The 18,912-nt window shown below is 38.7% G+C and overlaps 1 protein-coding gene across 1 annotated transcript; it reads right to left on the bottom strand.

Moving 5' to 3' along the window:
- Positions 1–7,681: 7,681 nt before the first annotated feature.
- LOC133456224 (adhesion G-protein coupled receptor G2-like) lies at positions 7,682–18,676 on the bottom strand. Its single transcript, XM_061734672.1, has 12 exons — positions 18,642–18,676; positions 18,214–18,355; positions 17,926–18,039; positions 14,833–14,958; positions 14,657–14,702; positions 14,468–14,562; positions 13,704–13,819; positions 13,045–13,313; positions 12,866–12,962; positions 10,894–11,023; positions 8,241–8,397; positions 7,682–7,776 (listed from the first exon to the last, which is right to left on the bottom strand). Exons 1-12 carry the CDS (start codon positions 18,674–18,676, stop codon positions 7,682–7,684), a joined length of 1,422 nt encoding a protein of 473 aa, XP_061590656.1.
- Between the last annotated feature and the right edge of the window lie 236 nt (positions 18,677–18,912).

Below are 18,912 nucleotides of genomic sequence, written 5' to 3'. Positions count from 1 at the left end.
GTGTTTATGTAAAACAAAGATGTGCTTTGTGTTACTTTGCTGAGTGAATTTGTTTTATGCAAATTTTTCTTCCTGACGACAATAAATGGCACCATGAATATGCTTAAATTTCAATAGTGTTTATGGTGAGATGTGTCAGTTTGCAGTGAAGCAGCTGTGCCAACAGAAGCATGACCAATAATAATAATAATTATAATAATACTTTTCATTTGTTGGCACATTTCTACACCCAAAGTTACCTTATAGAAAAATGGTATTACAAAAGTAGTAAAAGGAAGAAAATACTGTAAAAACATGGATTCAACAGATACATTTGAAACCAGTTGCAAAAACTGATACATTTTTCTTTCATTGTCTGAAGTTAATTTAGACTAAACCTCTCCTGTTTCAGGTCAGTCAGATTGCCAAAATTATTTCATTTTGCTTAATGCCACAATAATGACAGAGATGATTTCTTAGAGAAAGTTGACATACATTCCCTTAGTAGCATTGCGTTTGAACTGCATGACTTGGGTCAAGCGTTTTGGGTAACCGCCCACCAGAGGTGTCAGGTAATGAAGTACAAATACTTTGTTACCTTACTTAAGTAGACATTTTGGTTATCTATACTTCACTGGAGTAATTATTTTTCAGACAACTTTTTACTTTTACTCCTTACATTTTCACACAATTATCTGTACTTTTTACTCCTTACATTTTAAAAACAGCCTTGTTACTCTATTTCATTTCGGCCTTTAAATAAAACTATCCAGTTTAATTGCTCCATCCGGATAGAGTGAATTTGGTTGTGGTTGTTTCAGATGTTCTTGTCCAGTTTTGTTCTTACATCCGTTCCCTCAGATTCCTGCAACTAAACTTGGATGTACATTCCAATAAAGGTTAGGATAAATGATAACATGCCTCTGAAGTTTGACTTTTTGCACCATTACAATACTTATAGGCAACTAGTCATCATATCTTCTGCTCTCTGAAACACATGTTAATGCTCAATAGTACACATATATGGTTCTTTAATATATTTGCATTATACTAAGATGCATTCATTTTTCAATGGCTTTTGTCCTTAATGGCTTTTTTCCCCCTTACATTACTTTTACTTTTATGCTTTAAGTAGTTTTGAAACCAGTACTTTTATACTTTTACTTGATTAAAAAACTTGAGTTGATACTTCAACTTCTACAGGAGTATTTTTAAACTCTAGTATCTATACTTCTACCTGAGTAATGAATGTGAATACTTTTGACACCTCTGCCGCCCACCAGCTTCTGCTGGAAGTCTGCCCCATTCCTCCCCACAGAACTGGAGTAACTGATCCAGGTTTGTTGGTCGCCTCGCTCGCACACGCCTTTTCAGATCTGCCCACACATTTTTGATGGGATTCAGATCAGAGCTTTGTGATGGCCACTCCAAGACACTGACTTTGTTGCCACCTTTAACTATTTTGGCAATAGGTCTACAAGCTTCCACTTTTTCCTCCAAATGTAACGTTGGTCATTATGGCCAAACGGCTCCATTTTAGTTTCTTCAGACCACAGGACCTGTCTCCAGAAGTTAAGGTCTTTATCGTATTGTCTTTTTGCAAACTGTAATCTGGCTTTCTTTTTTATGTTTCTTTAGGAGTAATGTCTTCTTTCACGCTCATTGGTCTTTCAGCCCATCTCAGTGCAGGACTTGTTTCACTGTGGATAATGACTCTTTCTTACCAGCTTCATCCAGCATCTTCACAAGGTCTTCAGCTTTGGTTCTGGGGTTGATTCGCATACTTAGACCTAAGCACGTTCATCTCTGGGACACAGAGCCCGTCTCCTTCCTGATGGGTGTGATGGCTGGACATTCCCGTGATGTTTATACGTGTGTATTAATGTTTGAACAGATGAACGTGGCACTTTCAAACATCTGGAAGTTGTACCCATGGATGAACCAGACTTGTGGAGCTACACGGTTTGCTTGAGGTGTGGCCTTAAAATACATTTCCAGGTGTGCCTTTAACTTGCATATTGTCATTTAACCTATCAGGAGCTTCCAAACCCATGACATCATTATTTGGGCTTTCCCACATTATTTAAAGACATATAATATATAATATAAAATTCTCTAAGAAATTATTTATCTCTCATTATTGTGACATTTAGTTAAAATGAAATAATTTTGATTATCCTGACTGACCCGAAACAGGAGAAGTTCACTCTGATCTGATTTGACTTCAGACAGTGAGACAAAAAATGTTATGTGTCTTTGTGCACAGCGTATGTCAGTGATCATCAACTGGCGGCCCGCTGGCCGAATCCGGCCCGCCGAAACGTCGAATCCGGCCCACGACTGGATTCTTCTCTGACGGGCCTCTGACAGCTCAGGATATGAATCCTTGAAATTTGTATGTTTAGTGTTGTGGTGACGGCGCAGATTATATTCTTTTGCAACAGCAACAGTTTCGTTGCAAATGAGGCGTACAGGTGACGCATTTCGGAAGGTTGGCATGATAAATGTGTACTTTTCAGTACAGTCATCGGTAAAGGATCTGTTTTCTGCATCAACTTTTCGTTTCATGGCCTTTAAGAGCCATTTTACCTGTGTTAAGAGGCCTTTTCCTATCACTTGCATTGTGTTTGTTTTTCAAGTGCTCTATAAATAAAGTTGACTTAATTGAGTTGAGGCAAAATCTTTCTATCACTCCTGGTGGATGACTGTGGTTTAGGTGATAGGAGACTCATAAAGGCTAAAAATACCTTCAGTTTTGTAATGAAATGTGAAAAAAATATAAACAATAAACATCAATTAATAATGTTATGCCAAAATTGTATTTTTATTTAATTTTTATTTGAGGGTTCGGCCCCCAAGGGGACTGTCCGGTAAATTCTGGCCCTCTGACAAATATAGTTGGTGACCCCTGGCGTGTGTAAACTCCCGGTTTCAACCACAGATAGCTGGGTCAAAATGAGTAGGCCAGTTTGAACAGGGGGGTTTTAAGTTCTAATTTTATGTTTCGAGTACGGTTCTAAAGTACGGATGGGAGTACGTTCTGTAGTGACACAGAGATCTGGCTGCGGACTGTTGGGAGTTTAACGACACTCTTGCACACTTTACTTCCACTCAACAAAGAAAACATAAATGTCACAGCTCACAAGATATTCACAAGATAACTTTATGAAGCGTTTTTATTTCCTTTTTTTTTAATTACCTGTTGATACATTTATTTCTATACTTATATTCATGTACAGACATGTAAATGGATGCAAAATACAGCTTGAGCTTACATTTTGCATCAATCAATCAATCAATCAATCAATCAATCAATCAATCAATCAATCAAGTGTGAGACATGAATGCAGAACTGCTGGAGTAACACATCATTATTGCTCAACACTAACAGTTATCCATTCTGAGTTTGAAAACTTTTACTCAGTATAACTATAAAGTATAAAATAAAATAAAGTATAACTAAATGTAACTGTTGCACAAATATAAAAAGGGACAAAGTGATTAATTTATGTAGCACATTTGAAAAAATAGTTGAACAAAGTGCTTTAAAATCAAATAAAAATAAAACAACAATGACTTGCCACTTCAAAAATTCTGCAAGGAAATATATGTTACTTGGCTTATAATTCAAGTCGGTCATTCATAGATTTCCAGTGGTTTTTCCACGAGTTTACATCCCTTATTAACAGGTTGGTCACTGTTTAATACCTCAGAAATGCAGTACATAGTACATACCTCTACAAACCCTGATAAATGAATATAAGAAATATTTTTTTACATTATTTTATCACTGTAGGCAAATCATGCCATGTAACCTCTAGTTCATCCAAAATTCTACAGGGTTTCTGATCAGAGCCAGCAAGAGAGATCACATTTTCCCAGTTTGAGCTTCTCTTCATTGACTGCCAATACAATCCACAATAGAATCTAAAATTCTTCTCCTCACATATAAATCTTTTAATGTCAAGCTCCATCATATCTGAAAGAGCTCATAATTCAATATTTTCCAAGCAGAGCACTTTGCTTTCAGAAGGCAGGTTTACTTGAGGTTACTAATAATAATAATATTAATAATAATAATAATAATAATAATAATAATACATTTTATTTATAACGCACTTTATATTTAGCAATCTCAAAGTGCTACAGAGCAGAAAAATAAAACATGAACATTTAAAAAAATATATATCTAGCATATAAAAGATATATTAGCTATAAGCTTTCTTAAAAAGGTGAGTTTTTAGGTCACGTTTAAAAGCCTCTGCAGTCTGTGGGGCCTTCAGATGGTCGGGGAGCCTCGGAGCTGCAGAGGAAAAGGCCCGTAGTGCGGAGCTTGGTCCTGGGGACTTGGAGGGTGATTTTGGATGCAGAACAGAGGTTAAATGAGGAAGTCTGGAGGGTGAGTAGTGCTAGAGTTTCTAAAAGCAGAATGGGAGGAAGTGCCTTCAGTTATCAGGCCCCTCTCCTCTGGAACCAGCTGCCAGTTTGCGTTTGAGAAGCACACATTATCTCCACCTTGAGTGGCTTAAAGTGGCTTAAAGGTTTTTTTTTCCAAAGAAAGTTTTTTTACTTGCCATTTTTTCTCTAATATTTGGTTATGTTCTGGGTCTCTGAAAATCACTTAGAAACTAATTATATTGTGATAGATGCTATATAAATAAAGTTGAAATGAACTGATCTGGCTGTGTAAGGACTGGAAAGAGATTTCACTGGTTGTTCATTGCATATTGTCTTTCATGTTTGCAACTGTCGCCATTAATTATTTCCACGGGATACTCAAAAAACGCTGCCACACATGATTTACAAGCAGTGGAGGTCATCTACTGTATCAGTATCAGGCTGCTGTTGTAAAGGTATAGACCAACATTGTTGTTCTTCTTGTGGTTTTCCAGAGGCAGTAAGAAAATACTTTGATATAATTTGAGATATTTTTAATATTTTGTCCATGTTTTGATATTGTATGTGTTGTAATTGGAGCGCAACTTTTGTTGCATGCTGTACCGCCAAAATTATATTTTTGTTAATACCTCTAATAACTAATTTAAGAGACAAGATGTGCTTGTATAGGCAGCAAGAAGCCCAGACGTTATGAGATGTAATGCGGTTTTTGAATATTTTTGTTTCAAAATCATTTTTGTTAATAAAATAAGTTTTGTTTATTTTTTTCTATGTCATTTTAAGTCCTGTTCAATGTGTCTGTTCAGTGCTCTCGAGGTTTATGGTCTAGGACCAAAATACATCAGTGACCTAGACCAACTATGAAACTTCCAGACCCCTCAGGTCACCTGGATCTGTTTTTTTATCAGTTCCCAGAGTCAGAACCAGACATGGAGAAGCTGCATTCAGCTTCTACGCTCCACATGTCTGGAACAAACTACCAGAAAGCCTCAGATCAGCTGAGACACTCAGTTTATTTAAATACAGGTTGAAGATTCACCTATTCTCAGCTGCATTTGAATAAAGCTCCAAATCTGCACTGGTACTTTTAAACTTAAAAAAAAACAAACTTGATCATATTTTTAACTTCTGATTTTATCTGATTTTTATCTAATTTTTAAATCATGCTTTTTTATGGTTTAATGTCTTTGTGAAGCACATTGAATCACCTTATTGTTGAATTGTGCTATACAAATAAACTTGACTTGCTCATGTTTTATTACTTGTGTTTTACTACAACCCTAACGGAAATGGAAACAGTTTCAAAATTAAAGCCCACAACATGCTGTCTTGATATTCTGCCTTCAAACTTTTTTAAAACAGTTTTTAACTGCATAGCGCCGGATGTATTGCAGATAATAAATACTTCTCTTCAAACAGGCCAGTTTCCCCAGGCGTTGAAAACTGCAGTAATAAAACCTCTTCTAAAAAAAATCAAATCTGGATGCTACAACACTTAGTAACTATAGGCCAATATCAAATCTGCCATTTTTAGGGAAAATCATTGAAAAGGTGGTCTTCCAGCAAATCCATGCTTTTATGATGCAAAACAACCTCTTTAATGTATTTCAGTCTGGATTTCGGCCACACCACAGCACTGAGACTGTACTCATCAAAGTCTTAAATGATATTCATTTGAATAATGATGCAGGCAAATCCTCTGTTCTGGTATTATTGGATCTGAGTGCTGCATTCGACACAGTTGATCATAACATTCTTCTCAGCAGACTGGAAAAGTGGGTGGGACTTACCGGCACTGTGCTTCAATGGTTTAAATCTTACTTACAATATAGGGCCTTTTTTGTGTCAATAGGAAACCATGAGTCTGAGAGAACCAAGATCACATGTGGGGTTCCTCAAGGGTCTATACTCGGACCGCTTCTATTCAACATCTATATGCTACCGCTAGCTCAGATTATGGAACATCACAACATTTCCTACCATACTTATGCCGATGACACACAGCTTTATATTTCAGTGTCACCACATGACTACAGCCCCCTGATCTCATTGAGTAACTGTATTCACCAAATCAATGAGTGGATGTGCCAGAATTTTCTCCAGCTAAATGCAGAAAAGACAGAGGTGATCATTTTTGGCCCTAAAAATGAAAGGGAAAAGATCAGCGCTCACCTTGGCTCCATGTCATTGACAGCTACAAATCAAGCCAGAAATCTTGCTGTCATTATTGACTCAGACCTGAACTTCAACAGCCATCTAAAGTTTATCACTAAATCTGCCTATTACCACCTGAAAAACATTGCTAGAATTAAGGGGATTCTGTCTAAACAAGACATGAAAAAACATATTCATGCATTCATTTTCAGTAAGTTGGATTATTGCAATGGCATCTTTACAGGCCTGAACAAGAAATCTATCAGGCAGCTGCAGCTGATCCAGAACGCTGCTGCCAGAGTCCTTACAAACACCAGGAAACTGGACCACATTACACCGGTCATGAAATCACTACACTGGCTTCCAGTGAGTCAAAGGATAGAGTTTAAAATCTTACTGCTGGTCTACAAAGACCTGAATGGTCTTGGACCAAAATACATGGTTGATCTGTTAGTTCCTATGAAGCTCCCAGACCCCTGAGGTTCATCTGGATCTGGTTTGTTGTGGTTCCCAAGAACCAGAACCAAGCAAGGTGAGGCAGCGTTCAGTTATTCTGCTCCTCACCGGTGGAACAAACTTCCTGTAGACCTGAGGTCTGCTCCAACTGTAGATCCTTTAAATCAGGGTTAAAAACATTACTGTTTACTGAAGTGTACTCTTAAATTAAACCTGCTGTACTCTACTGCCCTTATTTTTTTTAACAGCTTGTGCTTTTTATTATTTTACTTCTTTTCTTATTCTTACCTATTTGTTATTATGTCTTGCCGCTTTTAATGTCAATGTAAAGCACTTTGAATTACCTTGTGTTGAATTGTGCTATATAAATAAATTTGCCTTGCCTTGCCTTGCCTTACTTGTTGGATGGTGGATTGGTTGTTTGGTGGGTAAGTAAGCAGCCAGGAGATTCTTCTTCATAAAGAAGTCCATTTAAATGAGGATGTTGAAATCAGTATGTTTGAATAACTGCATTGTGTTATTTGACTTTAGTTTAAATGAAATGAAATTAGATGGAATTCATTAATTAGCACAAATTTCCCTGACATGAAGTGATATAAATAAAACAGACAAAACAAACAGAAAAAACAGCATTTCAGCATTCCAGTTCTTCTGAAATATATCCATCTGGGTGGGACACTAACTGAGTTCAGGCTCATTGATTGCTTCTACCGGTCGTATTGGTCAGCTGTGAAGGGGAGTCTTTGGGCTTTTTCAGAGACAGCACAAAATACAAGAAGAAGAAGAAACCTGCATGAGACAAACAGATGAAAGAGTGATATAATTGTTCTTACCATCTGCAGGAAATGCGCATCATGCAAAACAATCAAATCATGCAAATGCAACCAGAAATTAAACAGTAACTGTGTTTAGACAGAAGCCAGCACACATCTGCTGCACATGAGAGAACACATTTGTATACTGGAACACTTCCACCAACAAAAATTTCACTGGCTTCATATGAATATGCTCAGCAATGCAAGCACTTCCAAATGATCACCAATCACGGAAGTTAACATTTATGTCTGGTAATAATCATTAAGGCACATGACACAACTGCTGCTGGGAAACTACCTGCAATACGTAGCATGATCTCCATTCGCTTCTAAATGATATATAAACTGCCACGTATTCCATCTTTGTTTCATATTACTCCCTTAGATCTACCTACAGTTGCTGAACCACAGACGATTACGATAAAGAATGTACCAAACCTTGCAGGGAGTTCAGAATGCAGAAGATGTAGAGGAGAGGAGTGGTCAGGTGGCCGTAGGAGAGGAAGATCAGCCCCCAGGTGATGCCGAGCAGAGTGAAAATTGTCAGCAGGGTACAAATGTCTCGCCTGGCTCTTTCACAGAGGCTCTGCCCAAACTGACTCGCCAGAAAATAAAGGAAACACAAGGTTATAGTCAATTACAAAACTAACAGAGGACTAACAGAGGGCAGAGGACAGTATTGTTTGAAATTGAACTTTGTGGGATTGCTGTTTTCAGTGCTTTATGTGGCAGAAGGTCATTCAATAAACGCAATAAGGTATTAAGTTTGTAAAAGTAATGATTTTTCAATTGCAGTAAGGATTTTAAAATGTCACATTATTATAACATGCACAGTACCACATAGAAGTCTCCTTAAATGGCCTATACGTAAAAGCATCTGTCAGAGGGAGCAACTTATTGAGTTATCCAAAGCCAGAATCAATATCTGTTTACACAAAGATGTATAACTCTAATGACATCAAAAAATTAACACAATAATAATAATTGGGGTCATGTTTGAAGCATTCTATTGGCTCATATCAAGTAAATTCAAACTAAATGCATCCAGTTAAAAAACAAGTCTTTGATGAAAGAGTAATAGATTTCCCTGACCTCTAACTACTCTTTGTAACATTTAATGAACATGCTCCCATCTGGGTTACTTTTATTTATCTGTGCAATATACCGATACTTCAGTAGCAGCAGGTCATGTTGCCTGCATGCACCTGGAGGGTGCAACCACCACAGGATATAACTCTTCAGTAGTGTGGGCCCTTGCTTCATCATAGTTATAGCCATTAGTTCCAGTCGTTATTGCCATGTAAACCCTCAAACCTAAACAGATGACTTTGCAGTTGTAGAGTCGGAGCAGCATTGAGAAGGTTATTATGATGAGGAATCCGAGGTCACTGGGAAATAAGATGGATTTGAAGGGTACACCACTGCAATATTGGGAAAACTGTATCTAGTGTTTTACCCATCATGTGGGTATGAACACAAAGTGAACTTCAATATCTCTTTTACCAGCTTTCTGCTTATATGAGCAGAAATAGTCTGCAAATTGAGCAAGAATAAAGGGGGGGTTGCAATGCTTATTTACAATAGATAGTGTAATCTAGTGGCATATATTCGTAAAGGGCTCGAAATATCTGGGGATCTGCAGTAATTTATGGTAAATACAGAGGAAGTTTCTTATATTAACCCTTAAAGCCCTGTGTAATCTCAGGCTTATGTTCTTATATGGCATTTCCCCCCTATACCGGGGGCTCCAGGGTTTAAAGGGTGCGAATGCACCATATCTGTGATTTGTAAAGTAGAAATTTCACCCTAAATTAGCAGCTTATATCAGCAAACCCATGGGTCATAGTTTTAGTCCTGTACGCATGCACATCTCAGTAATTCAGTGATCTGCAGTGGGGGATTCTTTCTTTTTTTTTTTTTTTTATCCCTCGGGTGGCCTTTTCTGCATCCTTCTCGACATTTTTCTGGCTGCTGCGGTAAATATAGTAATATATAAGTTGATATTATCCTTCATCCACCATATTTAGCCTAATGACATGATATTTTAAAGACAAAGAAATCAGTCAGAATCAATGTCTCTGTATCATATGGAGTAATAATGTTTCTAGAGAACATTAAGATCAAAGCTGACATATCCAGAAATTAATGTAAAACACAAACTTAGCTGAAACTGTGATAATTGGACTCAGCAAAACATTGACAGTGGGGTGTATTTTTAATTTCTGCAGGTTCTGAGGTAATACAGTATGCTGTAAAGAGACATCTCTGTGATTGTTCTGATGAACTCTGGGATTTCCTGTTTTATTTCGAAAATACTTGCATTTGCCTGTGTCTTGATACTTCTGGTCAGTGTTTTCACTATCACTAAACTGTTTGTAAGTCATTGGTTACTTACTATTAGGGAGGCAACGATTAGGCGACATAGTAAAGTGTATGAATTATGAAGAGAAAATTAACCAATGCAAAAATATTTAGCTTTGACGTTTCATATGAAAGCCCATACATGTCGAGGACAGTCGGATATTTCCTGCTCAGTCAGTCACTTTCGTAATTAAGATTTTAAATGCTTTCTCAATTGTATAAAAAAAGATGAGGGAGACTCAGCAGCATCAATAGAGGGCAGATGACTTGTAACTTGTAAGTCTAGTGATCCCACTGAGGACTGGCACAGATACATCTCCCCCTGCATTTTCCACAGTTCATGGTAGAGACGGGTGTTTGATGAAAAGCTGTTATTTCATTTTTTCTTTTTTTTTTTTACTTTGTCTGCACACATATTAATGGTTATTACCATGCTGGTAAGAACCTAAGGCATATATATATGCATTGTTACTATATTTAATATATATACATATGTAACCGATGTATAAATACGTTAGTTAATTTTCACCAAAAGTTAATTTTATTTTGGTAAGAAGCTTTTATTTTGTTAATTTCCTTTGTTTCGTTGTGCCGCGAGGTCACTTCCTGCTTTTTCGCGCACTTTTCTTCAGGCGGCTTTTTGCCTTTCTGAAGAGAGGTAAGACTTATTTTACAATATCAAGAAGCATTGAAAGGTCTGAAAAAGGCAAAGTAAAGCTTAGTGAATAACCTCAGTGTTGTGGCGGCTCATCAGAACCCACTTCACTGTTACTCCACAGATGGTCACGTTAAAGAGGAATACCAAGCCAAACACTCCCACTGTGGTCACATTCTTCACTACGTTGTTGGCTATATAGCATCTACAAAGAAAAGGAACATAAGCAAACATTTAATAGCAGACATTGAAAGATCAAAAATGTGCTCAGAAGTCATACCAGTTCAATTACCGTATTTTCGTGACCATAAGGCGCACATAATTTATTTATTTATTTTTTTAAATGTGCCGGGCGCCTTATGAAACGGTGCGCCGTGTCTATTACCTGAATTACGGTAATGTAAGGCCGGCCACCATGAGAACGGTAAAAAGAGAAGGGGGCGGGTGAAGCCCCCGTGAGTTGCGGATGTGAATGAGACCATCCACTGAGCTGTTTAATGCGGAAACAGATGATGAAGACTTTTAAGGATTTGCTTGATGTGTAAAGTGAAATAAAATACAATCAAACTAAGTTTTGCTCCTGCTATATTTTTAAATAAGCACTCTAGTGTGTGTGTTCTGCAGCGCGTGTGTGTGTTTTGCGGCGCGCGTGTGTGCAGCTCCGTGTCTGTAGACTGCGCCTTTTGGGTCGGTGCGCCGTATGTGTGTTTAAAATCCAAAAATGACACACAAAACTGAGGGTGCGCCTTTTCACACGGTGCGCCGTATGATCGTGAAAATACGGTAAATGAGGATTTAGCCGATATGCGTTAAGCATCCCTAAAGCTTGGCTTCAGTCAGTGAGTTTACTTCCGTATCTAAATCAAGCTGTTGACAACAATCTAGCTAAAGATTCAACAGGAGTTTCACCATGCCGGAATAACTCGGATTAGGACCACATTATCTGAGGCACTGAAAAGAGGAACATTTTCTAAAGAGAAGATGTGCTGTATTTGGGCTGATTCTGGTTCTTTCTGAGGTGGTTCTGGTTGAGTTCAGGGTGGTTCTGGTTCAGTCCGGGGTTGTTCCAGTTGTGTCTGAGGTGGTTGTGGTTCTGGATTTATTAATGGGTTCTGCTTCTTTCGGGGATGGTTCTGTTTGTGTTAAAGGTGGTTCTGGTTGTCATCCCTCAGTGAAGTGGTGAGCTCTCAAAGATAACGTTTTTCAAAGTTGTCTGAAGGCTCAACAATTGAAATACATCATAAACGTTAAATCTTTCATAAAAGTGAAACTATTTAAAAAAACCATAAAACATTTTAAAAAGTTGAAATAATTGGTAACAGTTTGTGAATAGTGTCTGTATCTGAAAGTATGTTGAAGTAGTGATGTCTGAAAGAGGTGACACTAATTCAAGGGTTTGAAGATGTCGCTATTATAGTCCAAAGGGACTTAAAAAATCCGGGAATATTTAAAAAGGTTCAAGGATTTGAAGGACAAAAGGTCACAGCGGTACCAACCTCAACGAAATGTGGAACAAGTTAATCGGCAGAAAATGCCGGAAGAATTCGGCAAAGAGGAGCAGGACTCACCGTTCAACCAATGAACACTGAGTCAGCGTTCAGCCGAAACGCTCGACTGAGAAAGACAGCTCAGAAATGGAGATGGTTTTAGAAATGATGGCGACAAAAGAGAAGTGTATCTGAGAAAAAAGAGATTTTGATTTCTTGTTTGCAGATTCTGTGTTCTAAGTCTCAGAGTTTGGGTTTTGATTCTCAGATCTTGGGTTTTTTATTCACAATGCATGTGGTGTTGAATTGATGAGGAGAAGCTGTGCATTGTCTTGTTTTTTTCACCAGGGTAGACCAACTTGCTGCTCTCATTTGGATGGGAGTGTGGGGTATGAATTTAACTTTTGGCTTACTCGCCCTAACAACCTCTTTTTGTGCACCACTCGTGTTGGAACATGCAAATTCACGCTGACCCACATGCGCGCAGTAATACAAGCTACAGTTAATCATTGACATCTGCTACGCATGCATGGAAACTTGCTCCCTCTATGTCGCCTTACATTGCTGTGCTGTTGGGATGGGATGAGTCCAGAGGGACATGACCATAAGCTTCCTTGTCTACTATCGGCACAATCGACACAATGAGAGCAGGAACACCTGAAAAACAAGAAAAATGCAACTGTTTCAGTAACATCAGGGTGCAGCTTTGTGAATTCTCTCCCCAGAGGACCAGACTCACCCCATCCTATCACGCTGAGTTTGAGCAGGTATCTGCTGACATAGATGTTGAAGACTTTGATTAGGAGAAGGTAGAGGTGGAATGCCTCCAAAGCCATCCAGCTAAAGGTGGCCAGTAAGGAGTAGTGGAGGCCAACGGCCACGTACAGGCAAAGCCCCGGGAGGGACATTTCTGCCACTGCCTGACTGGGAAGGAAATGCACGTTGAGGAGGATGAGGGCAACTGCAAGGCTGACGTGGATTTTCTTGGCGTCATCTGCTCGGGCATTTCTATTAGACAGAAATAATATTCTATAATGTCCTAAATTGTTGGCAAAATAGAGAAATACAAATGATATATTAAAAGCACATTTCGTCCTTTTTTGTCTCTGTTGTTCTTGTGTCGCTTTACGAGCTGGCTAGGGCTTTATCACACAACAGGGTCAAACTGCGCCTGCTGATTTGCATTCGTCCAGCTGGATAAATACTACCTTCTTTGGTTAAACTTTGGAAAAGTTTGACGTGGAAGATATTTTCTCACGCGCATCCTTCATTTAATGTCCCCTTTCAAATAATGAACAGAGCAGGACCAATGCTTACAAATCAAACGTTTAAAGGATGATTGAATAAAGGATGTGGGGGGCTGGGAGGAGCATCATCTGCCTGGGAGTAATTGATTACTTGTTTGTAATGAACAGCAAAACGACAATGACCAGAGCCAGGAGAGAAACACCGCAGCCGATCCGAGTGATGTACGACAGAACCTGCTGGTCTGTAGCTGAGAGCTTAGCAGACACCTGTGGAGAAAAAAAAGATGATTTGATTTTTTAAGCTTTCGTGAAAATAGGACAGCAACTCCAGCGTAACTGAACTTGAAGGGAAATACAGAGGGGGAGCCTGGAGAATTTAACTCTGATCCAGGTCTAGGTCCAATTTTATTATTAACCCGAAGTTTGTGGACGACACACTGACTTCCCCGGCAATGAGACAGCAATAACTTTCCAGAGAGCAGCACACTGTTTTGACTAAATAGAAACAAATTATAGACCGAAACGAAAGGCCTTAAAGAAGCTCTACAAATATAAAATACAGTATAGTAAGATCTAAACTCAGATTTATGCTTTTCCTTCTTACTAACATATAATGATTTGGTCTCGGATATGACTTCCCAAGCTGATATTGGTCCCATTGTAGCACATGTTTCTATCCACCACTGATCAGTGGTGATCAGGAGGTTTGATCCGCAGTCCTTCCTCTCGTGAAAGCATCTTTGTGCAAGAAACTGAACCCCTGCCCACTGACTAAAGTAAGCAGACTAAAAAACACTGCACGCAGGATTGTGAAAACAGGTGATTGGGAAAGACTTTGCAAAGCACTTGAACATGAATCAGGTAGAACTGCTTTCTAGTCCACCCACAAACCTACTAATGATGAAAAAGGCCTACCATGAGCACACCGAAATATGTGAGATGGTCACAAGAACAGGTGACGTTATTCTGGCCGCGTTCCCACAGGGTCAGGCAGCCATCACTCCTGTATTCTGGGAAGTGAAACAAACTCAGCCATCATGTATCAAATATCTGAACTTTACAGCAAAAGACACAACACAGGAAAATGTGTTGTTTCATACTTACTTTTGGTGGGATAATCTAGAAACACACACTGGGGTTTATGGGTTATCTGTGAAATGATAAGATTATAAGGTCATATATTTATGAATTCTTTTCATAAGTAGTATATTCAGTGATGGCATAATGGTACAAAAGTTGGGATTTTATGGTCAGGTTGAAAAAAAAGACAATGTAGTTACATCAATGTTCCCGGGATTATGTATGGTGATGTTGACTCTTTCCTGAAGTCCTGAAATGTTCTTCTTAGGTACAGTCAGGCCGATCAACCGCTCGTTGACCAGTTCGGAGGATCCTGAAATGTTCGACTACGGCACAAAATATTTCCAGTAAACTGATTTGAAAGAGCCACGTCTACATTTATTTGGAAGGCATTTACATTGCGACGTGATAATATCACGCAACAAGACAAAAGGAGAGGAGAAAGCTGAATGGCTGAAGAGCAACTGCTTCTGCAGCATTATCGTAGAGAATGTTGCAGCTGGACAGAAGCTAAAACAGGTTCTTTTCTTCATGAACAAGAACTTAAAAGACTTAAAAGAGTAAGGAGGTGGACAGGAGAAAGCTGGAGAGATAGCTTTTTATGAGGTGTTTGGTCACAGGCTTCAAAACGAAGGAAAGAAGGTTTCTTGACAGAGACTGTAGTGACTATCCTAGATAGACTAACCTCGTTTTTTAATGATGTCCAAGCGGTATTCATTGTTAGGTGAGGTTCCGATTTAATTAGTGTTGTTTTTGGCAGCATGTTTAAATTTTAGTTTTAGTCTAGTCTTTGGGTCAAGCTATCATTTTTGTTTTTTTTAGTTTTAGTCATGTTCATACTCTATTTTAGTCAGAATTATCCATGACAATTTTAGTCTAGTTTCAGTCAAAGATTGTATTTAGCCAAACCCATTTTACAATTAAAGGTTATCTTATTATTATATTATTGTTACCTTATAGATTCAAGAATACATTCATTCCACATACAGAAGACTCTAATTTGACACATTCGGTTTTCTTTTCCATGTCTATGTAGTGAAAGTGTTTCCAAAGATTTAAAGACTAAACTGGTTTAAAGACTAAACCAGAGGAAACTACTTATAAAATGGATATTAAGGATCTTTTTTATAACATTTCGTCTCATCTTCTTTTGGTCAATGAAAATGAAGACACATTTTAGTAGAGTTTTTATTTTGTAATCTACATTTTAGTCTCGTTTTTATTCGTCTACGATATTGCATTATATATTTAATTATCATTATCATCACATGACCAGCATTTTCGTTGTGTCTCGTCTTGTTTTCCTCAGGTGATAAAGATTTGTTGACGACGATATTTAGTCATAACTTTCGGTTGAAGCAACTTTACATTTAATGAACCTTACATGTTGACAGCGAGTATTTTCATTTAAACAACAAACTGATGTGGTGATGTGATAACTGGCAAAACGTGCAAGCGTTAAAAACCGTAAGATCTCCCTGCCACCCATGCATCATCAGATGATCTGCCACACCTGTGCTTATACTGTATAGATTCACCCACTACATGAAGCTACACTGCCACCCAGTGACAAACTTCATGTAGGCCACAAATATAAACAGACAGAAAATACAAACATGATTAATGGCTCCCACAGAGACAATGACTTGTCCTTCAAAAGGTTCCTGCACTACAAACCTACTGTACCTCAACAGTCTATTCTAATGTTTGCACTACTACCTTCTGCATTATTACTCATATCTTTTATTATTTTTTTACCTGGTTGCAACTTGGACTGTACATGAATGATGAGTTGAGTTGAGCTGAAGTTCAGTTTGGAAACATCTTGGCATCCTCCTCACCTGCCAGCGGACCTCCAGAGTTCTCAAAGGGAAACTACGCTGTTGCAGCGTAAATAACTTTTAATTACTGTATGTAAGGAAGGGAAAAACTGCGTGGCTGAAATCCAGAGAAACCATCCCGATCATCTTCTTGGGAGTGTTGTGTCACTCAACAACAGCTGTAGTGATGACAGCCTCGGAAACTTGCATCCAACAGTGCAACATCTGGAGTTCAGAAGTTCTCCTTCACAGGATTAAACCATCTAATGATAACAAGTACTCACGCACTCCTACTCTACCTCTGCTGCTTCGTCAGAAGTCTTTAATCCACCTGTATCACCCAAAATCCATAGAACATGGCCCTGCAGCCACATCTGGAAGAACTCCATACGCTCCCGTCTCCTGTCAGCTCTACAAGCTCATCCATCTTACCTCCACAGGCTAATACAGTAGCATCCAAACCAGCATGGAAAAATGCTTCAGAAGTCATAGTTTCAGCAGAAAAAATAAATCTCTACAAGATAACAAAGAAAGATACAGTCTCATCTGCATAGCTAGCAGGAATGCCACTGTTGCAGAATTCATAAATGTTTAAAATGAGGCCTGCTCAGTAAGAGAAGTCGCTCCTTTGTTTCTGTTTTGAATTTCCCGGAGCATATGCAAGTTCTGGCCCTGCTGGGAAAACAACTTCTGGAAAGGTTGGCATCTATTCTGAATATGCGTTCTCACAGAAGAATGACGAATCCCAAAATTGTTGCCACAAGCCAAAAAGCTGAATTTTTCGCATCATCACAATGTTAGCACACCGAAAACCTCCACGTTTACTTTTAACTGGCTGCTCACACCTGCTGATGATCAGCTGATGAAGTTCATTTGCATTACAATATGTGTGACCTGTGTTATTACGACGCCTCGGCTTTTCAGTTTCTCCAAAATATGTTAATAATTATATTTGAAATAAATGAAACTATGCTCTACTTATTATGACCCTCAATGTGACCGTTTTCTCCTGCGGTTTAAATGTTGTGCAGTCTGACCAATGTGCATGCACCGAAATGAATGATTTGCATGTATTTACTGATTCAAACATACCTGTGTTTGTAGAGCAGGTTTAGAAAATGTTTACAAAAACAAACCTGAACCTTGCTCATTCGCCTTCGAAGTTTAAACGACAAATTAACGAAATCATCTCTATGTGGTTCTCCCTGTTCCCAAAGACAATAATAACACCAAAAGATTTGACGGATCTGAGCTCGGCTGACAGCTACTCAGAAAGAGGACAACGGAAGAGCTACGTGTTTAATTTAAGTGTTCATTCTCGCAAAAATCTGCCAAAGGTTCAGCAAAGAGTGCATCACTGTGAATGCAGGGAAAAGCTTTTCAAACAGCTGCGAAAAAAGAAAAAAGAAAAGAAGGTGATGGTCTTGATGAGCGCTCGGGTTTGTGTCTCATGAGTGAGGTGCAGCGTCTGACCCTGTTTGGAAGATGAATCATGCAGAAAATAACGTGCTCCAACAGTCCAACATCAAGCTCTCCTGGCAGCTGGACACTCACTATGAGGTTCGGGGGCTCCCCATCCGTCTCTGCCTATATCAGCACCAAAGACAAGATAAATGTCCCATATGTAATCAAACACACACACACACACACACACACACACACACACACACACACACACACACACACACACACACACACACACACACACACACACACACACACACACACACACGCACACGCTTCACAATAATGTGTTTTTACCTCAGTCTCACTGGCAGAGATCTTAAGGCCCCTGAAAGGACTGGTGGCCTTGTGAAAATAAGTCACCACACTGCCAACGCCAATGGACATGGAGTTTGGGGCTAGTGTTCCCTCCAGATACCTTTCAATGTTCTTAATTAACCTTGGGAATAAACACAACAAAATATAACAATGCATCATTTTAGTCGACACATCGTCAATCTGAAAGACAACACTTTTCTACTCTGAGAAAGAATGAAATTATTTACCCCACGACATCACAGGTGTCGTTCCGCAATAGTGAATTGAAGATATACAGGCTCGTTCGGACGATCTGCTCTGTGGAGTCAGTTACTCTGGATTTATTTTCATGAATAAATAATTTAAAAAAAATGTTGATATATGAAATTCCACTCCAAAGCTTACACAAAATGTTTAAAAGAATTTACCTTTCCACGGAGGGGAAGAGGAACGGACATCGCATCCTGAGACACTCTGAATTGACGTGTTATGAAACGCGACAGACCAGATCAGCCACCATGAGATGCAGTACTTCATCCTCTAAACTGAAAAGAACAAATTAGACACCGTCCATGAATTACCAACTACTTTTGGGCTTTTGTACTGGTGTACAAATGTATACATAAATGACTAAAGGGTGAATATGATCTTAAAGTAGACAAATGCATACTCTCTTTATGTTTGCAGTCTTTATTGACT

This window comes from Cololabis saira, chromosome 2, assembly GCF_033807715.1.
Source record: "Cololabis saira isolate AMF1-May2022 chromosome 2, fColSai1.1, whole genome shotgun sequence".
NCBI classification, from domain to species: domain Eukaryota; kingdom Metazoa; phylum Chordata; class Actinopteri; order Beloniformes; family Belonidae; genus Cololabis; species Cololabis saira.
Note: the sequence above shows the minus strand (reverse complement) of the source record. Positions and strands in the feature narration are given on the sequence as shown.

Coding starts and splice junctions, on each gene's coding strand:
- LOC133456224 (XM_061734672.1), bottom strand. CDS start 18,676: ATGCGATGTCCGTTCCTCTTCCCCTCCGTGGAAAG. Junction 14,563..14,656: donor TCTAGATTATCCCACCAAAA/GTAAGTATGAAA, acceptor TTCACTTCCCAG/AATACAGGAGTGATGGCTGC. Junction 7,777..8,240: donor CATTCTGAACTCCCTGCAAG/GTTTGGTACATT, acceptor TGTCTCATGCAG/GTTTCTTCTTCTTCTTGTAT.